We start from the raw sequence: 27,739 nt of genomic DNA, 5'->3' as shown, positions 1-27,739 counted from the left end.
TTGAAGGTCTTGCCCCATTTTGTGTTGCATGGCCTTCAGAGCTGGCCCTCCTCTGCTGCAGTGACTCTTGAAGGCCTTGCTTTTGAAGAGTTAACCTGCTTTTGGCCCAGCGGGATCAGTGCCAGTACTTTCCTCTGGTACTGTGGGTGCTCAGTGCCCCTTCCCCCACAGCCTGCCTTCCCAGCTCCCCTCTCCTCCCAAAGCGATCTCCGAGTCTCTGCCTCGCTGCGCAGGAAACGATTCCTAGACGGTCCCTGAAGACCATGGTCTATTCCGAGTCATGGAGGACCTACAGCAAGCTCTGTGCTGCCTGGCTTTGGGGAGAGCTCTCACCAGATGGAGGAAAAGGTTCAACATGGAGGTCCGGGGGCACAGTGGGGTGGGCCAGGCCTTCTCTGGAGGTGGGTTGGTCCCTCCTCAGCCTTCCCTCCACCCATCCGGGCCTTTCCTGGTCAGTGTCCATGGTGGTCCTGGTCTCTGCTGCCCTCCCCCAAGTGGAAGCCTATTCCTTCCTGCTCCAGGGTTGTTCTGAGCACGAGGGGGAGGGATGGAGGACCTTGGAGCGGTGCCTCCTACGCTATCAGGATTCAGCACTTAGAATCTTGGAAAATCTCCACCTGGGAAAGAGTTCCAGAGAAAACAAACTTCAGATCCTGGCTAATATGGGAAAAGGCTCATGTTCACGGAGGCAGCTTCAGGGACCTTGGCAGAGGCTTAGGCGGGCTTGGCCCCTGCCTTTAATGGATCCGACATGGACCCTTCCATGGCCCATGATCCTGTGAGGCCTCCAAAGGAGATTTCACCATCAGGCTAGAACGCGCTGCCTTTCAGAGGAGCTGTAGTCCCTGGGTCTAGTGATCCAACAGCGTCTGTTGTTCCAACTGTTTATGCCCTAATTAAGGCAAGAAAGATTTTAAGGCACCAAACTCATCAACCCCTGCCCCGTCTCCTCCTCATTGGCCCTTATCAAACTGTTTTCCTCTTGGAGATGAGCTGAATTTTTTATGGGAGAGAGAAGGGGCCAGAAAGAGGGTCTTGGGACTGGCAGGGTCATCACCCAAGTGATAAGAATCATCCTTCTGGTCCTGAGAATGGCGTCCAGAATAGCAGGGTTGGGCACATGTTCAGGGTGCTCTGGCCCAAGAAGGGGGTTGGGGGGCAAGCATGTCAGGGAAAGGGTTGGACAGAGTTCACGGTGATGGCAGATCTTCCCTGACTCCCCGGTTACAGTTCTTGAAGGCTACTGTGTGATGCTCAGAGGACAGTGTTATCTAGATTTCATGCATAAAATAAAGCAAGTGCCCCTACAGGTAGAGTAGTGTGGGCTACAGGAGCAGGGATACCTGGGCTTCCGTTTCGGGCACTGCGCCCACGAAAACTACTTCCCCATGTTTTTGCACCTGGGGCTCAATACTGACCATTAATTCCCCCCCCATGTCTGCCTCTTCTGCCAGGGGTCTTTTCAAACATAGACAATCATGGGATATTAAACTTGAAGGACAATAGAGATCATCTAGTCTCATCAACTCACTATATATATGAGGAACCTGAGGTCCAGAGTGGGGAAGTGTCTTACCCAAGGTCACATGGTGAGTTACCTCCTTTGACGTCTTTGTATGCAGGACAGCCCGTCCCCCAACCAATTTTGATTCTTAAGGTTTTTAAGACCTCATGGAGTCTCCGTATGTCCCCGAGCACTAGGGGATGACTAGGTGCCCCCCTGTGATTGCTTCTAAAGCCCCTTAGGTCAGGGAAGCTATGTCATAGGGCCAAGGTGAGGGATGTGGGAGTAGCAAGAGAGAGACCGTGGCCCAGATGGGAACAGTGGCGTCACGCACCTCCTGGGCAGGCTGCCCAGACCAGCAGCCTGCCCTCCCTTCACCTCAGACCCAAGGCAGCCCTCATCCCGGGTTAGCACTGCTTCTCATCCTGAAGCCGAAACCTCTCTCTAAATGTGATGCCAGAGACAAGGAAGCTTCCCTGTCCTCAGAGACCTGACCCCGCTCCCTGCAGATGGAGGCCTCCCAACGCCCACGTGACTCAGCTGTGTTTTGATCTGGAAAGGAGGAGGGGAGAGTCTCAGTGCAACCAACTAGGTCCCTTCCCGTCGTGTCCCCAACATCCAGCTACCCATGTGCCCTTCAGATGCCTGCACGTAGCTCTCCTGAAGGGATAGGCTTGCTCCTGTCTTGTCTGCACGTGCACACATGCAAACACACACACACATACACGCTGTACAGACATTATTTTACAGACATTATTAAAATCCGGGGGTGAGATACCTCCGTCTGGAGATTCAATCAGGAACACCCGCATCTCTGGACACGCTGGCCGTCCCAGTTCAGTCCATGGCAGTGTGGCTGGATGGAAGCCGGGCTGCCACGCACGTGGCTACCAATTTATTGCTCCAGACCATTTCTGTCCCTTGTTAGACTTGGCATTAGGATACAGCCAGAAGGGCAGCTGCGATTTCCTAAACTGTCCACTGAGCTGGTGAACGAAACCAAAAGCCAATAAGAGAGAGCTGGCAGGCTTGGGAGAATAGTGCTCCGGCCCCCCGGGTGTGGTCAGGGTAGCCTGTAGGATTCTGGCTCCCGGGATTAGAAGCGGCCCTCTACTTTCCCTTAACAACACAAGTTCCGAGAATGCACCCCTCCCACTCTCTGCCCCGCCAATGACCGCAGGGGTTATGCCCCTTCCCCATCTGCCTATCCTCTCATCAGGGGCTCCCCCAACTAGATGAGGCCATTCCCGCTCTTCCGTGACAAGCCATGGCCACAGCAAAATGGAGTGTTTCCAGTGTCTCTGCCCATGCTTGATTTTAAGTTAATCCCCTCCTCCTGGCCTTCCCTTCTGCTGACAATTCATTTGGCCATTTCCAATATAGATCTGTACCCGTATCTCCCGCCCTCCTGCCCGCCCCCCTCCCTTCAAGCTCCCTCTCTGTCTCCCCCTCCTAGTTTTGATCTTCTTTGGGGGAGGGGATTTTGGTTTTTGCTTTATTTTGCTTTTTTCTGTTTTTCTGTTTTTTTGTTTTTGTTTTTTATAGGTTTCAGAGAAATTATGTTGAATCCAATAAGCCTTCCCGGACATTCCAAGCCTCTTAACCATGGCCTCTATGTTGAGGATGTCAGTGTTTATTTCAGCAAAGGACGTCATGGCTTTTAAAAACTCCTTTTAAGCCTCCCTGTTTTGATGTCACCTGGGTAGGCTGGGCCCTCTGAGAGGTGGGAAGCTCTAGGCGCTGTTCTCTTTGGATCCGGGGAACTAAGTAGAAACTGCATGAGCCACCGGTGCCCCTGCGTCCCTTTCACGCCACCGAGACGGGTGTCGTCCCCCGTCCGCCACTGGCAGGGCTGCCCTGTCCCTCAGTCATCACTGTGCTCCTTTCTCCCCTGGCCTCCGAGGCAGCTCCTGTCGCCATCTTTAGAGCCAATAAAGAGAGTTAAAAACCTGTGCACCAAGAACCATCTTTTAAAAAAAAAAAACACACTAGCCATTCTCTTGCTTTACCAAAACCACCTAACCACCACGAGAAAGTCTGACGAAGTCCAGCCGTGCTCCGGCCTCACTTACCCTGCTTGGAAGCGTGGGGTCTCCCCGTCTCTCCCTGGGATCCCAGGCCGTCCTCTTAGCGACCTCGTCGCCCTGCAGCCTCCAGTGGGGAAGAGCGGCTAAGCGGAGGCAGAGACCACGTGGTGAGAGGGGGGAGCCAGGCCCGAGCGCTGGCACCAGATTAGGTCTCAGAGGAAAGAATGGAAACCAATCATTTTCTATATATATATATATACACATATATATATACAAAAAAAATTTTTTTGGTGGAAAAAACCATACTTTTTGGGGATACATTTTCCCCCTCCCTTCCTCTTCTCTCTGGAATGGCTCACAGTGAGTGTGATATTAGAAAACTCCTTGGCCCCTAGATCTGCAGTCCTAACAAGCTTGGCCTTGGCCGTGAACGGGCCATCCTCCTAGGACCACAAGGGACCAAGGGAGTCAGGGGCCAAGGCCCTTCCTGCTAGTCCCTGATCCCAGGATTGGCTGGCTCTCTACCCCCCACTTTCACTTACTCTTGACTCTGAGAACTTTCGGAACCCAGTGGAATCGCCATTTCAAGGCCAAGATGAACTGAAGGGGAAGAGAAGGAAAAATGGGCCTCCTCCAGCCCCTCTCATGGCACCAGTGGAAGTGTTATCCTGTTCTCTGGTCAATATATGTGTTCGTTTTGCTTGCTTTGACTCATGCCTTACTCCATGGTCACCCTCTCCCAAAGAGGGGGTTTGCTTCTCCCATTTCCAGCTCGATCACTGAGGAGAGGGACGGGGACGCCTCTTCCCTGCTCCGGTAGGAAGGGCACAGCTGTAGGGCCTGAGCCACGCCCCAGTTTGCTGCCATGTTGGCCGAGGGGATGCTGGGCTTGGCCCAGCTGCTCCCACCTGGGGTGCCTCCGTGGTGAGAAGTCAGCACAGGCCGTCCCTTGGTGGTGGAGAGCATGAAGCAGCGGGGGTCTCCCATGGGGAGCTCTTAGGACACGACGGTGGTGGTTTTTAACCCACTTAAGTTTTGGGGTGGTGACGCACGGCGAAAGACAGTAGATTCTCTCTGGCTTTGGCACATTTCCATGGGAACCAGGCTCCCCACTGAAGCTCCTCCTTCCTGGGTCCTGGGGATGGTGGTTCTTTGTGCCCAGGTTCTTGGCCCATATCGGGGGTGACCTCCCAGACACCGAAGCATCCAGAGCAGTGTGTGGGGATTCAGGTTTCTCCAGGGCCTCGAGGTGTGTGTGTATCTAGCCCCTGCCAGCTTCCCGCCGTCCTGCCCGCCCCCTACTGCTTCGTGTCAGGCTGGTCCCCATCATGTCCTGCTGACCCTTTGGGCCAGGGCCTCCTCCGGAGTGTGGCTTTAAGGAGTAAGCTTGAGGATGATGTTTTTTTGAATTATTGTAAATCATTACCTCATTTCCAGCCTGCCAGGCTCCATCCATCCCAACATCTTTGAATCTGCCATTTTCTCACCTTGTGCTATGACAATGGGGCGTTGTATTTCCACAGAGACTTATAGGAGTGTTCAGTGTATAGTTTCTTAATAAACACTTTATTTTCTAATGAAATGACTGCATCAGACCTCTTATTTGGCAACTTTGTAAAGAATATTAAAGATACAGAAATTCCCACATTTCTGTCCCCCCACCCCCACCTCTCATTTTACTGATACTCTTCTCAAAGAAGTTTCTTAGCTCCGTCCTTGTTTCCCGAAGTGTTTGCAATCTGTTGCATGGGTTGCTCCTGCTGAGACTCCTCCCAGTAGGTCAAGTCCATCTAGTGAAGTTTTTTTATCGAGGAAGATTTTATCGAGGAAGATTTAGAGGCACAGAGAGGTTGAAGGGTTCACCCAGGGTCACACAGCACAAGAGGTAGAAGTGAGATTCAAGCCTGACTCCTCCAGGCGCTGCTCAGGCCACTGAGACCCTTGACTCCTTGGTGGCTGGGGGACGGTTCTGTTGTCTGAGTGGCTGAGGCTTACCACGGTGCTTTCTTCCGAGCCGATCTGTAAGAGGTTTGCGAGTAGATCTGAGAGATCCTTGCACCAGCAGGTCACTTGGATTCTCCCCCAGATGGAGCAGTTTTATAACTTCCCTGGATCTTGAGGATGTGACCTTGCCCAGAGGAGGATGGGGGGCGGGCTCATAGGCCAGTCTGCTGATCACTCAGGGACGCCCCATGCACACAGCTGCACGCTCACAAGCTCAGACGGGCCAGACTGTCCACCAGGTCTCACGTGGGCTACCCGGAGCGGGAGGCAGAGGTGGGGTCCCCCTGAGAGCAGCACATGTAAGTGAGCCGGGCTCGGCTGTCTGCCCTGGGCCCCTGGCCCTGACCCAGCGGGAGCAGCGGCCATGCCTGTAACTTACAAGATCTTCCTCTGGAGAGGAGGGGACTCTGTGCGTGGGGTGTCCAGAGCGGGAGTGGAGGACAGAGGCCAAGGACGATGTCCTGGGCAGGATTAGAACTTTTGCCGGGCCTCAGCAGGCTTTGTGGGAGCTTGTTGGCTCAGCAGGTGACAGCAGGGTTGGGAAGTCCAACGGGAGCGGCTGTCTCAGGGGCTGCTTTTTCTCCTGACCCTCACTGACTTAACCTATTTAAATCGAGTTCGAGCCCCCCTCCCCCCCCGCACCACCCCCAACCTCACTCCAAATGGAAGTTCCTCTTCTCTAGAATGGCCTGGGTAGGGCCTTGCCCCAGTTCTGCACTCTCCTGTTCTGTGTGGTTCCAGGGCTGGACTTGGAGTGTCCCAAGGGATGGGAGGATCTTTGGGACCATGGGAAGAGCTTTCATTTTTAGTAAAAGATTTGAGTTTTGCTTTGTTCAAATGCATGGAGCCTCCGATGCAGGGAAGAAGAGGGGATGGACGGAAATGGCCCCTGAAGAGAGGGGAGGGACAGCACCCAGCTCGGGGGAGGGGCACGCACCAGCCCTGGGAAGGGAGTGAGTGCTGTTTCAACGCAGGAGGAGGCAAGAGGCAAGATGGGGGTTTAGAGGTTTGGGGGCAAGAAAGGGGAGAAGGGTTTTCTGGTGGCTTCTGTTTTGCCTGTGAAGTGCCAGGCCAGGCCTCATGCTGTGAGTGACGTCTGAGGAGAGCTGAGAAAGCCTGCGGCGCCCAGTGGAGGAGACAGGGCCTGGTGGCCGAGACGGAGCCTGGTGGCTGGTGCTGCACGGAGCGTTGTCAGGCAGAGTGAGGACCAGCCGAGAAGGGAGAGTGGGGTTCAGTGTCCAGGACCCCGTTTGCCCTGCTGGGCTCTGAAATCCCAGGCACTTACCCCAACATTAGAGCCTCTGGGGTCATTAGCACTGGCACGGGGCCGACCCCGAGTGTAGAACTCGGCCCAGAAGGCGCTGGCTTGGCCTGGCTTCATGCAGGGAGGCTCAGGGAACAGCAAGACCTTCTGGGTTTGGCATCTCACCCACGGGATTTCACAGGGCTTTTCTTGGGCTCCAGCGGGCACTGTGGTCCTGCCGTCCAGGGCCACGGCTGACGCAGGCCGTGAATGCAAGGTGCTTGCCGGGTGCTTCTCTGGGTCTAAATTCTCGAGGGGGTGACTGAGGAACACTGATTCTGAACCCTATTCTCGGGAGCCTGGACAGGGGGAAGCCTGTTCTGTGCTTAGAGACAGCGGTGAAAACAGGGGTAGGGCCTCCCGGGGGTGTGCTCTGGAGGGGACTGGAGTCTTTCGTGAGGGTTACATGGCCAGATCCTGGAACTGGTTACAGAGCACCCAAGAGAGGGGCCCGCCCGCGGAACGCATTATTAGGTCACTGAGGCAGAGCGGCTTGGACCCCAGGCACGTCTGACCCAGGAGGAGGCTGAGACCCAGAGAGGTCAGGAAAGACCCCCGGTTGTCCCAGATGGGGACACATGAGGTCTCCCCAACTGCCCTGAGGTCTTCCACTTCTAGAAGGCTGCAGTCCTGGGACCAGCACAGCCGTGGTCTTCCCCCAGCTCTCCTGAGGTACACTTGTCTTTTGGGGCTCTCGCCCTGTCCGATCTAGCCTGGATGGGGAGATGCCTTCCTGAACCTCCCTCTGGAAGCACCCAAACAGGGTGATTTTTAAAGACTCCCTGGAAAAGAATGTCTGCAGTGTTTGCATTTCTCACCCAAGCTAGTGTTTCGTGACCCCGCACACTGGAGGGGGTGGTGGGTCTTTGGCCCAAGATTAATCACGTAGCTTGCAGGTGGCGAGATGGCCAAGCAGACGATGGTGGTGTCTTTGATCTTGGGGAGGCCTTGCCAGGTGACACGCCTGATCCTCGAGGGGTGGGCAAGGCTGCCCAGTTCCTGGCTAGTGGGAGCAGCTTCAGGCAGGAAGGTGGGGGGAGGAAGGAAGCCCCTTGCCTGACTCCCCCGCCCCCATTTGAAGTTTCTAATCCCGTCGGAAAGCCCTCCTGGGGTGTTGAAGCTCAGCCACGCGCTTCTCACCCAAGAAAAGAGCAGAGGCCAAGCATGTTCCCTGTGGACACCAAGAAGCTGGCTGCTGGGCAGCCCTGGCTCTTCTCTCCGGTGCGGGACTCCCTTCTGCAGCCGAGCTTCCAGAAGCCGTGTCCTAACCTCCACCTCCCAGCTGCAGGTGTGACCTCCGCACAGGAGTGACGGGCCCGGGATGCCTGGGTCAGCTGGGCCGGCTCCTGCAGGTCAGGCCTGGGCACGAATGGACACGGCAGCGAGGGGCAGGAGAAGGTTCGAGGCCTGGGAAGGCAGGGGCAGGCGCGGGCACATCGGGGCAGGAGGGCTTTGTTGCTGTGTCGCTTTCTGAGCTACGCCAGACAGGATTAGGCAGAGGGCCTTTGTTTTTCTGTGTTCAGGGACTCTGAGCTCTGGCCCGACTCATGTGTTGCTGCCAGAGCAGTTCTAGAAGGGAGAGAGAAATGAGGTAAAGTGACGGGAGGTGCTGCTGGCCGCTCTGGGGCTCCCCTGAGAAGGGCAGGAACGGGGGTGGAGGGGATCTCTTGAGTGTGACAGTGGGGGAGGTGACGGGGCCATGGGAAGCAGGGGAGGGACAGGAGACTGGTTTGCAGCCAGATTGTCTGGGAGGCCTGGGCCCCCTACCACGCACCCCACCCCGCTCTCCTATGCCCTCCCCTTCCCCATCTTCAGTGGGGCTGGTGTGGGCAAAGCTGCTGCAGGCGCCAGTGGCCTTGAGTGGCTCTCGCTCTGCACTTTGCCATTAGAAATCCTGTGAGCACCCCCGCACTTCCCTCTCCCCAAAAAACCTCAACCTGGAGTTGACGTATCGCTCTCAGAGCTCAGTAGGACTCCTTGTGCAGCCCTGCTTGAACCTGAAGGTACTTGAAGGAGATGTGCTGGTGAGAGATAAGGTCCCTTGCCTACTTTTTGGTGGTGGTGGTGGGGAGTCCAAAAATGCCATCAGGATTCTGAAATCCATTTGGGCAGGACTTCGATCCCAGTTCCTCCTCTCGGTGGGTGACATTTCTGTGACGTGACTGACCCCAGGGTCCCCTTGGAGTTAATTCTCCCCTGCTGGCTTGGGGAAGTTGCTGCATGGTGAGGAGGTCTACGGCCTCTCTGCACTTCTGGCCCCGTCCATCAGGACACGTCCCCTCCTGTCACGAGGCATCTGGGTATGCGCCTCAGAAGGCTGGATCTTTCTCCACCGTGCTGGGCCTGCAGGGGCGGGGGAGGGTGTGGCTTGAATGTTCTGTGTGCTCTGGGGCGGGAGACAGAACGGGGGAGAAGGAGGCAGTATTGGGGCTGGCCTTGGACAAGGCCCGCTGGCCGCCCTGTAGGAGGAAGCAGCAGGTGGGAGGACCTCAGAAGGGCACAGAGGATGCTGCTGGCTCCGATTCTGTGTCAGAGGCCTCCAGCCCGGGGCATGACCCAGTCCATGTGGGCCCACTTTGGGAAGGCGTCTGGAACTATGTGGGGTAGAGGGAAGAAGCAGGATTACGCAGTTCTGAGAGAGGAGCCAGAGCTGTAGAGAGGTCCGGGCTGAGGGCTTTGGTGACACGCCTCAAGTCTCAGGAACAGGAGACCCACGAGCTCACTGCACAGCCCTGGGCTTCTCGGGGTCGCGGTTTTCCCCACACCCCTCTGCAAACAGGAGCTTCGAGGGGCCTCTCGGATGTAGAGGAATCGAGCTGTGGCTTAGCGAGGGGTGAGAGGGGGCTCAGGGCATAATAGGAACAGAGCTTGGCTTTTCTGAGAGGCAAAGATGCTGAGCTGTTCTCCCAGGACCCCGGTCTGAGCAACGTCAAGCGATGTGTGAGGGCTTGGAGGGAGGGCAGCCCCCCCCACCCCAACTCGGAGACCGAGGAGCCAGGCTGCCCAAGGCAGGAGTCCCAGGATCATGCTCCCTGGTCTGTGGCTTCCTCAGAGTCTGGGGCGGGGAGGGCAGAGCATCAGGTCAGCGCAGATAACTCCCCCCGCCAAGCCTGACTTTGGTAAGTAACACTGATGGCCTTGGTGGCTGGTAGTGACACCCCGCTTGCCTTCGTGGCCCTCTTTCCTCTCAGCTCCTGCTGTCCACGAGCTGTCACCACGGCAGCAACACGAAAGCCCGCTTCTGCCTTTGGGGACCTCGCCAGAGCGATTGGCCCGTTTCCCTTAAAAAGACGCAGGCATCCTCCCTTTGTCCCCACGTTCATCCTGCCGTGAGAAGGGCAGGGACCTGTCCCAGGGAAAGAGATTTCACGGTTGTCGGGGACATGCCTGGGTAATAGTTCTGTTACAGAGAAATGCCGCCTCCTTTTACTCTGGAGCTCCCCCCGGTTTTTGGTCTCTTCTGGTCCTTGCGACGTTGCTTTGCAACACAGCGTTCTTACTCTGCAAGGCTTGCAGCAGCCCTTGGCCAAAGGTCATGCTGTGTGACTCCCAAACTGGGGTCTCAGGGAAAGAGCAGGCGGGGGGCTGGGGGAAGGGGTCGTGGGTGCTCTCAGAGGAAGGACATCTGTCCCCGATCCCTGACGTGGCTCAAAGCAGCTGCGTGGGCCTGGGTAGGTAGTTACCTCACACGGCCAGGTTCTTGAGGGTGTTGGGAACACAGGATGTGGAGAGCCCTTGAGTTTGAAGTTAGGAGGGTTGAGGTCCCCAACTACAGGAGACCTCTGGACCTACATGAGTTCTGTCACTCGTGGTCTTTATCAGCACTGGCTGGCCGAGCAGTCCCTAGGTCCTCAAGTCTGTGTCCCACGGGACAAACGTAGGTGCTGCTCCCAAGCCCTCCTTCAAATAGTCTCAGGGGGAAGGAAAACTCCAGAAGGCAGGCTGAAGCCAGCCTCCCTATTCTGTGGACACCAAAGCGTCAGCCTTCTCCTGCTGTTAGTTCTGAGAGAGAGCTCACATGACAGAGAGCCTGAGGGGAAATCTCACAGCACTTTTTGTCACGAGCCTCCGTCTCTGTGAGCTCCATCTGGTCAGGAGGACACAGCCGGGGTCCGTGACTCTATCTGGGGGCTGCAGCTTGGGAGCGAAGCCCTTCCCTTCAGAGGGAGCCAGACGCCACGCCGGCCAGTGAGGGCTTGATTCCGTTCTTTCCCACAGTCAGTGGGGAGCAGAGGAGGCATCACAAATATAGAATGCATTCTGAGAACGTCCTTCCTGGGAGAATTTAAATTCCGAGTCCCTGTTCGAATGACTCATGGAATCCTTCCATCGCGATGCCTGCTGGTTTGGCAACTCTGCTACCATAACAGGCAATGGCCCCAAGCACCTCTGATACCAAATGGCCAGTCTGGTCCATATGAAGACCGGAGTGACCCCACGGTGCATGTTCAGGATGGCGTTTTTGGCCGCCTTAGTGTTTCCAGTGGATCAACCGCTTGACCAAATATTGTCTCACATGAACTGATCCATTTTCTGGGCAAAGCTTCAGTTTCTGCAATGTGACTTTCTTAATTTGAGTCCTCAACGTGCAGAGAAACTTTTCTTCTCACTGCAGTTATTACATAAATGATGTTGTCGGGATTGACGTTGACATTGGTTGCGACAATGCTTCCCTCGAGTCTCAGGAGATGCTAAGAGCCCATCCAATAGCTTTGGAGAATGTTGCACGGAATAGCCAGTCTTATAGATTCACAGTACACATTAGGATACTAAAGGCTCTGAGAAGTCCTGCTTTAAGCAAACCTTTTTATCCCACCACTTTCCCAATCTAATTAAACACAGAATGCTCTTCACTTAATACCTATCTGTAGACTAACACACACACTCTTTAGGTAACACTGGGTTATCGGGTGGTCAGAACTTTTTTTTTTTAAAAAATAGAATGAAGCAGAATATTAACCAACTGCTGACCTTCTATCACAATGAACGAGCACACCCCAACACCTTTGCCCAGCAGGCTCAGTCGCTACTTCTGCCCTCTGCTTGGCAAAGAGACAGACATGATTCTGAGAGCGGTGGGCAGGTACTCTTGTGAAGGGCAGGAAACCTTCAGTGTAGTATCTCCGAAGAAAATGGTAAGTCATCTCACGTAAGAGTGTAAGACTTCAGCACTAAAGCTGGCCACCCTCGCAGGCTGGTGAAGGACACCTCAGCTAGTGTTAGGACACAGCCCTGAAGACCGGGAGCCAAGCCTCGGCACCTCTAGTAGCAGAATGGCTTGGGGTAAGTTACTTTTCCTTGTTCCACATTTGTTTCTGAGCTTGCTAACCCTCAGATACAAAGTCTCCACCTAGACAGGTGCCCCAGATGCAACATTGCCGTGAATCACTATTGTCTCGTGGTGGGGGACACCTTTTGGTTCTTGGGTCCATCTCTCTCTGCCGAATGTCTTGGTGTAATCACATGGGCAGAACGCCTTTGCCCCCTCTTGACATGCTGGGGGGCTTGAAGGCAAGCGGAGGGAAGTAGGAAAGCGATGGGTGCCACTTCCTGTGAGGGCTGGTGGATTTCTCTGGCTGAGGAAGGAAGCAGATGCTTGAGGGTTAACAGACCCTCTCTGTCACAGTTGGACAGGGCCAAGCGGGAGTTCTCAGCAAGATTTTCCGACTTTGATCTCAAGAAGGCAGCTCTGCCTAACAAATAGTCTGAAATGTCAAAGAATAAATGTTAAAGCTTGAGGGGTCATTCTCTGGGGAGTTGCCTGGGCTGGCTAGGGAGGGAGAGGAGGAGGGAGAGAGGGACACAGCAGAATCCTTCACATAAAGATTCTGACTTGGTTTTGTGATATTTAAGAAAAAAGAAAACTCTGAATTATTTATAGCACAGAAGAGGGAAGCAGGCTATAGAGAAGTGTCCAGGCATAAGATGGTAGTTCGCGTTCCTTTATTTAAATGCCCCAGCCTTGGACTGGTGAAACTTTTCTCATTGGTGACATGCTGTTGACCTCTCCTTGAGTTATTTATTGTTATTATTACTACTACAATTATTATATTTATTAAGAAAACTCAAGTCCTTGGACATGGGAGTCGGGGGGAGGCAATTTCTAGAAAGGGTTGGTGCAGAAGTTATCTCTTCCTCTTGAAGGATCTCCAGCACGTCCTTCCCCATTCCCTTCCACTCCCACCGGATTGTGTACGGCTCCTGGATGGGTGTGAAGCATGGTGGTTTTGGCCTGGCCACCAGTTGGCCACGTTGATATTATTTCAAGATGGTGGGCATTGTCTCCCTGTTATTCCACTTGAAAAATGGAGGCAACTGTCCTATGCCTTTTCTGGGTATGCTGGGCCAGCGAATGATGCCCTGTGTTCAGAACACCTCGTGCCTGGGTGGGAGTGGAGGGGAAAGAAAATACCATCCGTGTTACGTGGCGGGGGGGGGGGAGGGCCGGGGAAGAAAGGAAGGAAAGAAATTTATAAAAGGAAAATCAGAAGTGATGGAAGGATTGGTGTTAAAGCTGAAAGGAATGAGATCTTTCATCTGTTTATTTTGGACAGTGATGTTGTTTAGATGTTTTTTAAAAAGTGCTGCTTTTTAATCACATCCTGATTCTATAGCCTGAGTAATTGCAATCTACTGATAATCTCAGAATTGCAGTTAAATTAAAAATGACAAGCTTCGGATGCTCTCCCTTCTCTCTCCACAAATAATACAAATGTGTTTTCAGTCCCTGTACCTCTAATTGTTCTTGCACACCCCAGACACTCTCAGGGATGCAAATGAATGGAACCAATTTTGTCAGGTTGGGGAAGTGGAGATGAAGCTAGTCCAAGTGCAAATGGGGTCATCAGTATGCCTCCCAACAAGCAATATTGTGTTTACCATGTATTGCTTTTATTGAAAATATTAATACTTTTGCCATTTTTCTAGACGTTTTTTTTATCCACCTAGAAGAACCTAGAGAACATTTTGCACCTAAAATGTCACAGTGACACTCCTGTTATAAAACTCTGAAAATGTGCTTATTTTTATACTCGGTGACTTACTCTACTTCTCAGAAAGGTCTTCCAAATATTTTTCCTCCACTGCCCACTTTTCAGTGATGTAGGAGTGTGACCCGCGTTGCTGCACTGGGGCAGTGGTTCTCAGACTTTCTGGTCTCAGGACCCTTTACAAATTATGAGGACCCCAAAGAGCTTTTGTTTATGTGGGTTCTATCCATTTTTGTTATTGCAGGTGAAATCAGAACTGAGAAAGATTTAGGCACACACACACACACACACACACACACTCTAGTTAGCCATCAGACGATGTCATCACATGGCAGGAAGCCACTGGAAACACTCCACGCATACCTGTGAGAGAATGAGGGTGAAAATATGCCAAGACCATCTTGGTAGACCTTAGTAGACCTTAGACCTTCCCAGGGAAATAGCTTTAACACATGGCTCTCCTGGTAGGGTCTTGGGGCCGCTGGGCATGTCTGGGCCACATTTTGAGCCATGCTGCTGTAGGGAAACTGAGGCACAAGCAGATGCTCAAATCAGAGTCGCATTGGTGTCAGTGAATGATACCAGTCATGCAATTTGCTCCAAGGGTAAGGCTGCCATCCGAACCCCAGGTCCTTATGCGGATACCCCAGGAATGGGGTTCTAGGGCTGTGAGAAATACACAAGGACTTCCTCCGCTATGAAGAAAGCTCAACAGTGGACATGTGCTTGCTCTGGAGAAGGAGCACGGGCTTGCTGTAGCAGTCAGCCCTCGTGGTTGATTGAAGAGACTCATCACGAAGAGAGTTTGCAAAATCCTGCTGGTGAAAGAGAGTGGACTGGGTGGTGTGGGGATGGAGGGAATTTACAGTCAGCACCTTGCTGGCCAGAAGTCCCATCATGTGCGTCCTAGCCGTCCTGGTGTATCACATCTGGATCTGTCTAAGGAACATCTGGGGCTTGGGAATGTTCTACCAGGTCACATAGGTGTGTCTGTTTAAGTTTAAAGACCCTGGCCCCTCCCGCACCCTCCTGACCTGGGCAGTTTTTGTAGAGGAAGATTGGACTGTGAAGAGTATAATGCCTTAGGGACCTCAGGACTCTGTGCACACATCTGGCAGCTCCCTGGAGTTGTGGAGGCCTGGGTGCGTGGCGCTCTTCTTCCCCTGTCTCCTGTCACTTTTCCCTTCATGCCCCAGATTTATCACGTCCACCCCAGGGATCAAGAACTGCTCTCAGCTTGTTCTGAGAACCTCTTTGGCGCCAGGATGTCACAGTCCTCCCCAGGAGAAATGGGTCTTTCGAGAGTGTTTCTGAGATTGTGAACAGAGGTGGTGGTTCATTGATTCGCCATTCAAAGGTTGACCTGAAAGTCCTATTTCCTGCCTTCGAGAGCTTCCCAGTCTAGTCCATTGGTTCTCAACCAGTGGTGGTTTGTCCCCCAGGGGATATGCATGGAGACATTTTTGATTGGTAGATACTACTGGGAGCCCCTGAAACAAAGATATGACCCCAAATGTCGATGGTGCCGACGTAGAGAAACCCAGTCTACCCCAGAATTTCTCAGCAAGATGACCCTTCACCCACCTTCACACCACATGCAGACTTCTCCATCGGTCTACTCTCCTCTGAAGGGTGGGCTGCCTTGCAGGCATGTACACTGTGAAGCCTGGGGGTTGGCCAAGGGGCTGGCTGCTGTTTAGGGCAGACGGGAGTGTGAGTGTCGCGTGGTGCAGGCTGGTGTGCACATGTATGTGTACAAGGCCCCCTTGGCCATGGGAAGGAGAAGGGGAGTGGACTGGGGCCAACTCTTGGGCACTATGTGTCCAAGCTCACAACTCCAAGGAGCCTGAAACACCTGAATTCTCACCTGGCCCTCCAGCTCATTCTAAAAATATATTTAACAGGGCAGGAGGATAAGATGTACTCCATTTCACAGTGTGTTAACTTGATTTATAACTTTCAAATCTTCAGACGTGTGAGATACCGACTTCCAGTAATTCTGTGGTTCCTGGTCCAGCAAATGTGAGGGGCAGGCCTGGTGCAGACTAGTGAGTCATTACGAAGCAGTACGTAGGAATTAGGCACGGGGTACGCAGAGAGGAAGGATGCCTAGTTTTCAAATGTAGTTCTTAAAAATACTGAATCATGACATCTGTTTGCAGCTGTGGAAGTAAGTAGAAATGGCAGTTCAAGGAACCCCACAATTAGGGTGATCAGTTGAGACTTCACACTGTTGTGTTGTTTAAAGAGATGCCCCTCTGTCAGAGCCTTAGGAAGCCCGATCTCATTGGGTGCACGGTCTTCTGACAATCATGGGCTGCTCCAGGCAGGCCTTCTTCCTGCTGGGCCATCTCCATGCTGGGGCAGCGCTCGTGCAGTGTCATGCCCTTGTCAGGTTACCATGGAGACCAATCTCGAGGCCCTCAGCATTGATTAGTATTTATTGGGGATCTGCCGTTTTCTGGATGTTGTGACCAGCACTGTGCAGGAGAGAGGGAGAAGGGCGGCTCCCTCTCCTCCCCTACTATGGATGATGGAGAGGGCATCATTCTATCACTGAGAGGTGAAGACCCAGGAGAAATTGAATGAGAAGGGTGTATTTTTTTTCCTCCTAATAACATTGTGGTTTTTTTCTGATTACAAAAGTAATTTATATTCACAGTAGAAAATTTGTTGAAATACAGAAAAGCACACAAACACATAAATTATCCACCATCCCATCACCCAGAGACAACACTGTTAACATTTTAGCTTTCTGCCTTCTAATCTTTTTTATGTACTTATTTATTTAACAGAATCAAATCATTCAGTGTGCATGCACACGCACAGCCTACGTGCCACTTCCTTTCTGTTATAAGATTGCATGCGCCATTTAAACAATATTTTGCAATATTAAAATTTTGTATAGCTTATTTCACATGGTTCCAAACACACACACACACACACACACACACGCAAGTACACGAATATTCATAACAGCATTTTTCAAAATATCCAAAAGGTAGAAAGAACCCAAATCCCTCTCTCTTGGCAGATAGATAAATAAAACATGGTATATACATACAGTGGAATATTACTCAGCACTAAAAAGGAAGGAAATACTCATCATACAGGCTACAACATTAACAAACTTCACAAACACTGTGTTAAGGGAAAGAAGCCAGACTCAAAAGGCCCCATTTTGTATGATGCCATTTGTATGAAATGTCTAGAAGGGGCAAATCTATAGAGACAAAGAGTAGGTTAGTGGTTATGTCAGCCTGGGTTGGGGATGGAGAGTGACTGTAAATGGACCCAAGAGATCTTATCGGGGTGATGAAAATTTTCTAAAGCTGGGTTATGGTGGTAGTTGTGCCATTTGGTAGATGAACTAAAAATTGTTGAATTGTGCATTAAAGGGGGTGAATTTGGGGCTCCTGGTTGGCTCAGTCAGTGGAACATGTGACTTTTGTTCTTGGTTTTGTAAGTTCAAACCCTACATTGGGTATTGGGATAACTTAAAAAGATAAACATCTTTAAAAATAGAATAAAATAAAATGGGTGAATTTTATAGGAGGCAAATAATACCTCAATACAGTTTATATATATAATATAGTAGATATATATATGAAACAAAGTATCTGTAAATATATGACATATAAAATAAATGTAGATAGCATATTTATGTAAAATGAAGTTTATATATAGATAACCTCTATATCAATATTATTGATACATGTATCAATAACATGTATTAATATATTGCTATACAATAATATATGTATTGATGCATAATATTGAGGTAGAGGACATCTCTCTCTATAGACAAATTTTATTTTACCTAAATATACTATATGTATTTATTTTGTATATTATGTACTTCTATATATTTTATTTTACATATGTATTTACTATATTATATATATATAAGCTTTATTGGGGGTATTATTACACACATATTGAGGCATTAATAACATGTATTGATTTATGAATATAAATCTATATGTCAATAATATTGAGATAAATAATACATGTATCTCAGTATCGAGGTAATTAATACCTCAATAATGTTTATATGTATAAGTTTTATTTTACACCTGTATGTCCATATGCGTGTATATCAGTACCTACTTATGTATCTAGATAGTGAGAATTCTCCTTCCTACACCTGTCCGTCATCTGTACGCTCTTTCTACCACTGCCATCACCACAGTGGAAACCACCATTAGAGCGTGTCCTTACCGATTACATATGAACAGATGTATATAAGCAACTATGAAACACATTCTTGTTTGTCCTCCATATTTGCAATATATCATACATCCTATGCCACACTTTTTAGTATCCCCCTGCCAGTTTCTGGAAGCTCTTAGAGAACTTTCTCCTTCTTTTTTGGGAAATAAGTACTATTCCATTGTATTGGTATATTCAAATTTATTTAATTTCTTCACAATATTTTTTCATGTTTCTACTGTGGTTTGAACCTAAGTACATGAACTAGAGATACGAGTGACTCTAAGTATCATATTAATACAGGGCCAGATACTCCCCTTGCCTAGCTGGTCTGTTTTGTGTATATAACCTATACGGGGTTATACCAATGTGTACTGTCCATGGTAATATATGAGAATGGGGGTCCCTACAACCTCAATAAATACAGGATCACGGCATGATTTTTAATGGATGGATCATATTTCCCCTTAAGGATAAACCATATTTCCTTCTTTTGTCCTCTATGTTTGGAAACTTGAACTATTTTGTGATTCAATTCTTATGAAAACCAGACCAGGTGTTTCAGAACTTTCGGTAGCTAGGCTGAGTGAGGGGGACGGGAATGGCTCTGGCAGCCCCCATCAGGGGCACCGTGTGTCTGTATCACTGCCTTGTGGCCCATTGCAGACACCCCCAGGTGTTTAGGGGTTCCCCAAACGGGTACCCAGCAGATAATCTTTACAGACAGCTGTCTTCTTGTAACAGGGAGCCGACATAGGAAAAGCCCCCTCCTCCTAAACCATGGTGACTTCACATCCCGGGACGGACAGTCACTGAATGCAGGGGGCATTCCTTTTTCCCAGGTGACTTCAAAACATTGCCAATGTTCCCATAATGTTCTTCCCCCAAATACTCCCTTGGTCAGGGCCTTACCCCCTATTCTGCCTGGAGATTCTGAGCTGCACAGTTCAGAAATGTTAATGGGATTCTGAGTGAAGCTTCTAATCTCCGATGTCATACACATGGCTAACCAAGCGTGGCACCTTGACTTTCTCAAGGTCAGGGTGAGGGTTAGAAGCCAGTACCCGTGTATCCTGACCTCCTGCTCTGGCCTTTAAGCAGGTGGCCTCCCAGGAACACATTGAGTGGGACATGACAGCAGAGATGGAAAGCGGCTGTACTAAGGCCACAGACAAGTTCAGAGCGAGGCATTTCCAGCCAAACCATGGACTGGGCACCAGGCAGAGGAGGGGCCCAAGCTGGAGAGAAGTCAGCCTCCTGGAGCAAACCCAAGGATAAAGCACCAGGAAGTAGGAAGGGGTGGAGATCGATCATGAGCTTCTCGAAACCTGCAGGTTTTTAGTCAAGGGGTAGCATGTTTCCTTTCTTGCAGCTCTCAGTGGTGACAGCAAAGCCCATGTTGGGCTTCCAGCACGCCTCCTGCTCTTTTTCTAAAAGGGCCCTTAATGTCGTCCTTCAGGGGGTGGGCATGGGACAGAAACTGACAAGGGGGAGAAATGTGCCCTCCCTCCTTCTGAGTTCCTGGGCTGGAGTGAGGTCCCGGGGACAGGGAAGGTGCATGGACAGCTCAGTGGGTGAGACAGAAGTCACACAAATATATGGCAGTGTATGAGCAGAAGGGGGTGGTATTAAGGATGGAGATCTGGTAGGAAAAACAAGCTGGGCAGGGGAGGAGCATTGACGTTGAACCAATAAGTGCAATTAGGGTTTGTGTCACTTCCCACAGCCCAGGCAAGCTGTTCATTGGTCGTCCGTCAGAGCTGGCTGCCAAGATGCCATGTGTATTCCAGGTTCCCTGGGTGCTGGTCCTTTCTATCTGCCAGGCTGAGGGAGGGACAGTGGATGCCGGCCGTGGATGCCTGCTCAGGCATGTGTGGCCCACCACAGGAGGCTCGCTGGCATCCTCCTGCAAGCCAGGGTAGCTGGGAATCAAGGAGGCACAGGATGGGAAGGAACTCTGTGAGACTGCCCTGCCCACTTCCTTGCAATGGGATTGCAAAGAGGCAGTTGCCAGTGATTGGAGCCGGAATTAGCTTCTGATGGCCTGGCTGGAGGGCAGAGGTACCCTCAACGACACACCAGGGGTCACATGCCGCTCACTCTGTCTAGCCAGGCCCCTGGCAAGACCTGTCCCAGCTCAGGAAGCAGGGTCCAGTCAGGGGGTCACAGCGTCCAGCCAGGAAGTGGCTCTGCCCCTACAGCCATTCTGAACTTGGTCTGCTTCCTGCCTTTCTGACTTCTCCCTCCCCCTACTCGGCTCCTGCTGCCACCAGCCTGACATTCTGCAAATCTGTCAATGGTGTCCGGGCTCAGCACAGTGGGCGATTGATACATAGTTGCTCATTTCTCAGAAGCTGTTAAGGAAGGCATTCATTCAGTCCTTTCCTTTCTGAAGATCTCCCAGCAAAAGGGCTTTCAGTCTCCCTGGAAGTCTATCCATGCAACTACCTGAGGTTTTTTGACCTCCATGAAACACACACGACCTTAATTGTGTTCAGTGATTTAATGAATGAGACGACTGAATGATTGGAACTTAATGCAGGGGGCGGGGCTATGCATCAGAGTTGCAAAGATGATTTCAAATCTGGTCGCTGCTTCATAGGAAGATGGCTGGGCACAATGGAATCGTGCATGATGTTGGGATAGATAGCTCTATGTTTGGGTTCCCCAGAATTCCAGAATCCTGATCATACCCATGTCTGACAAGATAGGTGAGCACCCCCGGTCGTCTTAGCAGGATGGCCAAGGGTGAGAGAACTCAGGTAAGCTTTGGTCAGACTGTGAAGGACTTGAGGCTCACCGGTGTTGAGTGAGGGCTAAGGAAAAGCCTTTTGATTTGGGCGTCAAGAGATCCCTGTGACACTGTGATAGGTGGGCCATGGCGTGAGGAAGTCAGAGGACAAAGCCTTGAGAAAGGAGTAGTCAAGTCAGCTCAAGTAGTAAACGGCCCATCAAAGGGTCTGCTGATGAAGGGGGGCATGCGAGAAGTTTCTAGGGGGGTAGGTAGGGTCAAAGAATGCTTTTTATGACGATGGGGGAAACCTTACCCTGTAGGTTAGAAGTCAGCGGGAAGGAGAGACTTACAGTACCAAACAGTGGTAAATACGAGTTGGGCAACATTCAAAAAATAGAAGAGAAAAGCTGAGGACAAAGGCTTGAAAAAAAGGACTCCATCTAAGGCAAGAAGGAAAGCCAAAAACAAGGGAAGTAAGACTAAAGGGAGACAATTGAAGGGATTTCTGTTTCCGTAGCGAGGTACAGAACACAGTCATCCGAGAGAGAGTTTGTCTACACACTGGGGGAGTTTTTCTGTTGTCGCCCTGGAAGGAGGTTCTGACTCAGCCTTCTTGGGAAGGGGACCCAGATACTGATGAACTTGCATAAGGAGGGTGGGGGGCAAACACTACTCGTTTTCACTACAGTGAGTTTTGTCTGATCTCAATTTCCCTGACTTTGCCTGCATCAGAGCCAAATTTTGGGTCTGCTCCTCCCTTTGCCTAGTGGGATGAAGCTGGGCACCCACCTTGCTGAGAGTTCAATAGGGCAGTGGGCTGGCCCCATACAAGGATGCCCCCCCACAAACAAGGGTCTAGAAACCCAGCGAGTCCCGCACCTTGCCGGTTCTAGCTGTTCCCTGTGAAAAGGTTCATGGAGCCCACCCAATGACACGGTAGTTGAGGACTTTCCAGTTGAAGAAATGGCCCTATTGGTTGGTGTCCATGGCTTCATGAATTAATGCTGTGATTGAGCCTGAACCTGGGTATAGAGCTTCAGGTCAAGAAAGTGGGATTTCAGGAGAGATGAAGCAGCCCAGGTTCTGATTTTCAGTAGCTTTGACATTCTTGAGTTTGCTGATGGCATCTCTGCTCAGACGACCAGGGTCTTCAGCTCAGTGTTAACTCAGAGGTGTGACTGCCCTCCTGCTGCAGGCTGCCCTGGTTTCATAACTAGCCCTGCCACCTGGGTTTCAGAATTCAGCTCTGCTGAAGCTGCAGCCGTTTATCTGGTCCTGGATCTCTAGTCCTCGCTCAGTGTTTTCAGTCACAGGAGCCTAGGTAACAGTGATTGAAAAAAAACCCACCAAGGCAGTCACTCATCTGTTTAACCAATAGGCATTGAGCTGCTGTGGTACAGTTCTGATGGAAAGACACACGAGTCTTAGCTTTGGTGGCACTGCCTTTCCACGGGGGAGGCCCGATGAGAAGCAGATGGGTAAATAAGTCAGTGAGACAATTTTCCAAGGGCCGTCATGTTGTGCTATGCATGAAAATTAAAACAATGTCCTGTGATCGAAGTGACTCTTTTCCGTTGAAGGGCAGCAGAGCGGGCATTCTGGGACAGGTAGTGGCTGCTGTCCAGGCTCTAAGGTGTCACCTACCTTGAAATATGTGAGGAGAGAAGGAAAGGCAAGTGGGGGGCATAGCAGAGAGGGTAGTGGGTGCTGGAGGAGGGCTGGTGATGAGGGCAAGGGGCTAGGCAGGATCAGATCCCATAAGCAATGATAAAGCAAGTTTGGCTTTCACTCTAAGCTCAGATTTGAAGTAGGAGAGGGACGTGAAGCTTCCTACTTTGCTTTTTATTGAAGATGACCCAGGCTGGCTGGCCATGTCCCAGTGGGAGTGAGGGGTGGGGGGAAGAATGGAAACTCAGTTAGGAACCCATTACCCGGATGAGAGGCCATCATGGCGGTGGTGGGAGGGGAGAAGGTGGATCTCCTAGGGATGAGGACAGATTTAAGACATGTTTGGAGGCTACAGCCAACAGGATTTACTGATGGGCGTTGGTGGCAAGTGGTAAAAGGCCATCAAGGAAAGCTGGAGGACGAGGGGCTTGTGTCACTGAGAGAATGGCAGTGCCATTTATACACTTGAAGACCCTGAGGACGGCAGGTGCAGGGGTAAGGAGTGAGATTTCTCTTTTGGCTGTGCCACGTATGGAAGACCACTCGACCCCCTAAGCAGAGGCCGTAGGGAGGGACTGGGACGATGAGGATGATTTCACAAGCCAGATGATGGTGGAGCAGCCTTCAGCTGAAACTCCTGGAGACCCACCATGCATACGTGTTCCACCCCGTGTCTCCAAGGCTGTCCGGCCACAGGGAGGCTGCAACTGGTTCTTATGAAAACTTCAGGGTCTCTGCTCTCACTGGGTTGCATGACTTTACCGGCTGCCCAGCATCTGTATGGACTACTGCTCTTCGGGTCTTCGTCCCCAGTAAGTGACACATGCCTTCGGTGAAGTGTTTCATGCTGAGAACATCACACCCACGTGAAGTTTGTGTGTAGAGAAGTGGCTTTTGCTCTAGTTTTGACATTATGTGCTGGCAACACAAATTAGCAAATGCTGAATCTTAGATATTTCTGTTCAGAAAATTCCCCCAGCTCCCCCACCAACAGGCCACCCCCCCATGCTGCAAGGCTCCCCTTTTTTCCTCTCCCATGTTTTCCCCCCAGGGAGATCCAGTCACAAGACCTCACTGTCCAGAATGATATTGTTTCTTCCTTGCTAAGCAAGGAGCCGAATTCAGGTGCTCTGCGAAACTGTGGGCCGTCTGCTTCCTGTCCATCTCCAGCAGGATAGAGAACTTGTAGGAGTTTAACATGTTTCTGTCTTCTTTCAGGGTCTCCCAGAGGTAAAGGAAGCAGTAAGATTGGTTTGTCCCTTACATGAAGTGTGTCACCCCTCCTGAAAGGACAGAGTGACTACATATGATTAGACGTGAACATTTCTTTCCTCTGTGCTAACACAGAGGGATGTGGCCACTGCCATTTACTGAGAGCCCCTTTCATTCCAGGCTGCTCTCTGTATATGATCTCATTTAATCTTGCAACAATACTGTGGTCTGAGTGCTCTTATTGGCCCATTTCACAGATGAGGAGATCAAGGCTCAGAAAGGTAACACAGCTAGTGGCAGTGGAGCCTGGGTTCCAGTCAAGCCTGACCTCTTAGTGACACCACACAGCCTCCCACAGGGAAGGTACCACCAGTCGGAAGGCCCCCCTCTGTGGGACTGTGGTCACCAAGACGGTGAAGATCTTGATGATGATGATGAGGTTGCTGGTGACAATACCTGACCTTTAATGATGATGCCTGATTTAGGTCCTTGAATACGTGTTCTACATAGACTGAAACATTTATACTCAACATACTTCTATGAGGCAGGCTTTTTTTTTTTTTTTTCCAAATGATAAAGAAACCAAGAATCAGAAAGTTAAGTAACTTTCCCAAGGTCACAGAACAAAATGATCGGGGTGGACTGAATTTGACCCCAGGCAGTCTGGTTCCGTAAGTTGTGTTGAGTGGTGTTGGCCCGAGCCAAGCTGTTTGGTTAAGGAGACCGTAAAACCCACCACTGTGCCCCAGGGACTGGAAATTTCAAGGCACAACTGGAACACTGTGGTGTGATAGAGCGAGGGTTTCCTGGGCAGCTTCCTCTAGACGACATGCCCCTCCTACACCAGAACCCAGAGACGCGTCTCTAAGTACCTGGGCGAACTTGACGCCTATGAGCCAGGCACTTTTTTTACTGCTATTGTTGGTGGGTGACACAACAAGAACATTCTCCATCTGACTATTGTGTGAAAATCATTTTTACATATATTTTCACATTTTTATGTGAAGAAATGGAGGCTCAAAGAGAATAGATCGCTTTCCCCGACAGCCATCTCCCCAGCCCCTCAAGACCCAGCTAGATGCACCTGTCAGGTGCCCCTGAGGTCCTCACCTGGCTTCCCCATGGGGATTGGATTTGCCTGTGACCCGCCTGCCTTCACGCTAGACCCCTGAGCTCCAGAAAAATGTCACTCCCCACCGAGCCCCCAGCACACAGCTTGGCTTTGACACACACTGTAACTCAACGCACATTTGTTGAACACATTACACCTTGAGTGAGTTTATGGCCTCTCAGCAAGTAAGTGGGGGGTCCAGGTGGGTGCCCCTGTTTCCATTACTGTCAAAATGGCAATTTTTATAGAACTCGCCTCTTCTCTGTCCAGTTTTCCCATCATGCTGGGGGCAGGGGTGGACAGTGGCTGGAGCTGACAGGGAGGTTTAGAGCAAGGGTTTCTCATGGGGGCCGACAAGGGAGATCATTTTCCAGCTCTCTCTCTGCCCTTCTCGACCGAGACCCAAACATAGAGCCCTCGCTTGCCAGCTGAACCACAGAGTTCAGCCACTCTGAAGGCTCCATTTGCCAATGTAAAAGCTACTCCAAGTGATTCCCACCTGCCGTGAGCTTTTCATGTGTCGCCCTCCAGCTCCTCTGTGCCTTGCCATGTCCCCAGATCTCCTGACCCTCTGTCGTTGGCAGTAGAGAACAAACAGCTTCTATAAGCCAGGCAAACAGCCCTATTTGAAGGCCCACAGCCTGGAGCGATCAGAGTTTTCTCTAGCTGGAAGTGGCAGGCAGAGTCTTCTGCAGACAAATTCATGTCAGGTGGACAGGTGCAGTAGGTGTGCTATTAGAGGACAGATGACCTTTGAACGGATGCTCGCCTCTGGGTCCGCGAGTGCCGGGGTGCATGAGAGTTGGCCAGCAGCCCAAACGAGCAATCTCGGGTAAGAGAGTAGAAATAAATCTTGGTCTTAGCACTCGCTGGGGTTCTGCCGCTGTGCTCAGAGGTTTGCAGACTGATGTCATTTCATTTGCCTACAGACATCCAAGGGGGAATCACAGTCGGGACAGATGTCCCCTCAGAGAGGTTAAGTAAGATGCCCAGGGTCACACAGCTAGTCCATTGCAGAGCTGCGAGTGTCTGACGCCAGCTCTGGGGCCTTGAACCATCCTGGCCTAAGAAGGGCCTCTCCATCCCCTGCTCCTTGCACACCCGCAGGGGCGGAACAGGATATCGTCTTGTGGTTTGTTCTTACTACCACGTCACTGGGAAATCAACGGCCAGGGAATTGTGTGTGAGCAGTAAAAATTGGTCTGTAACAGTTCAGACCCCCTGATATCCCCATGGCTGTCAGGAACTCATGCATGCACTTATAGATGCTTTTCTTTATTGATCCGTTTATTTCTAATGCCCACTAAAGTAAAACAGAAGAGACCACACACCAGGTGGAGAGTGCCATGGCTTTTCACATGTGAAATTAGTAATCACGAGCATTAGGCAGCAAATTCCATTCACCAGACTCTGGTCTGCAAGAGACCTTTTTGGGGGTCTTCTCATTACAACGAGACATTTATCGAGTGGCTTTGCTCTCTTGCAGAACATTTTTTTCCCCAGTTTATTTTCCATGACCGGTCTTCGATCCAAAGACTTAATTCCTTCCTGATTTTATAACTTGGATTTCCTAAGTCATTCCGCCGAATGCATGAGCCAGAGTAAGTGGAGATTCACGTATGTTTGACCCCACATCTCACAGATACAGAAAAGTTATACCAGATGACATCCGTGGGTAATTGACACAAGACCAGTTTCCAGAAAGGGGCTCTACTGTCCGGTCATTCAGCTTATGCACTTTCTGTGCTGAAAATGGGAAAATGGGTAAGTTCCTAGACAAGAGACATAGAAGAAAAGGGCCAGTTTATAGAGTAAAAGAGCTGGTGTGGGAAACAGCTTATCTCGCTTAGCTCTTCTGGATTCCATCTGTGGGGCCAGGAAGGCTGTGTTAGGGAGCCATGCACAAGGACGGGCCTTTCCAAATGCTGGCGGGGGGTGGGGGGATGGCAGCCCCGGCCTGTGCACCCTGCTCGTGCTTTGTGCTGGGTGGGTTGGGGGGGGGCACTTAAGGAGCCCTTCACATCTGCCCGAGGAGCCAGCAATGAAGATCTATTTCAGAGAAAAAGAAAGTACACATATTGAAAAGGTCAAGACAGGAGCAAAATGGCAGCAGGAAGCTGGATAGAGCAAGCCAGTGATGAAGGATGAGGACCCACACAGGCGGGGGCAGGCGGGCAAGGGGACTGGAAGGGCTTGTTCTCAGAGAGCGAGTGGACAAAGGGGTGGGAAAGTGTCAGGAGAGGAAGATTACAGTGGTCTGTGCTAGAGATGACCACAGTGGACAAAGGGTGTGTTGAGGTCACTACATCAAGCAATAATCTCTTTTGAAAGATGAGAGGGGAGGGGGCCCCAAGGCCAGTGGGAAGAGGGAGCTGGGGTCCCCCTGTAGGGGATGGGAACATGGTTTCTTACCGGGCTCCTGAGTATGTTCTATGTGGATTCCTGGGGCTCATGTCCTAGAGTCCCCATCTTGGTGTTTTGGGGACTACCCAAGTGTGTCCAGACCCAACAATGAAAGGTGGCCCCATGTCAGCAACACAGACCAACGGTGTCCAATGAAGAGTTCTTTCCTCCTGATTTCCCAATGACATTGGTTCTAACAGCCATATGACCCCCAGTTTCTGGGATCTAACAAAGGCATCATTCAGAGCCCAAACATCTATGTGGCTCCATTTCTTCTGGCACCAAAAGACCTAGAAAATATGATCTTCTGGTCCAAGGCACCATGTACGTGTGGCTGGTGACATTACTGGGACCCTAGAAGCAGCGTGGCACGTGAGGAACTCAAACCTGATTTGAGCCACCAAGCCCATGGAGGGATTCCAGGGGTCAGGTGGGGCACCAAGCCTTCCGCTGATTCCAACTTTTTCTTTGTTTTGTTTTGTTTTTGGTGGAATTGCAGGGTAGGGGGAGGTTCAGGAGAGCGGCCAGGAAACCACCGGCCAGTGCATTGAACATCTGGTGTGGGGGATCTC

The 27,739-nt window shown here is 51.0% G+C and overlaps 1 protein-coding gene across 6 annotated transcripts in view; it reads left to right on the top strand.

Moving 5' to 3' along the window:
- LOC111152589 (neurotrophic receptor tyrosine kinase 3) overlaps positions 1-27,739 on the top strand; it is a 368,407-nt gene that overhangs the window by 270,542 nt on the left and 70,126 nt on the right. The window contains exons 13-14 of one of the 6 annotated variants that reach the window (XM_022511094.1): positions 1,455-1,589; positions 3,050-3,518. The exons of 4 other annotated variants lie outside the window; for them this stretch is intronic. In XM_022511094.1, the coding sequence (XP_022366802.1) occupies positions 1,455-1,589; positions 3,050-3,168 (254 nt within the window). In that variant the 3' untranslated portion in view covers positions 3,169-3,518. Of the gene's footprint in view, positions 1-1,454; positions 1,590-3,049; positions 3,519-27,739 lie in introns of those variants that run through there. One more of the 6 variants, XM_022511095.1, reaches the window with a different exon arrangement.

The sequence above is a fragment of the Enhydra lutris genome, unplaced genomic scaffold (assembly GCF_002288905.1).
Source record: "Enhydra lutris kenyoni isolate GAN:26980312 unplaced genomic scaffold, ASM228890v2 scaffoldscaffold29, whole genome shotgun sequence".
Classification (NCBI taxonomy): domain Eukaryota; kingdom Metazoa; phylum Chordata; class Mammalia; order Carnivora; family Mustelidae; genus Enhydra; species Enhydra lutris.
Note: the sequence above shows the minus strand (reverse complement) of the source record. Positions and strands in the feature narration are given on the sequence as shown.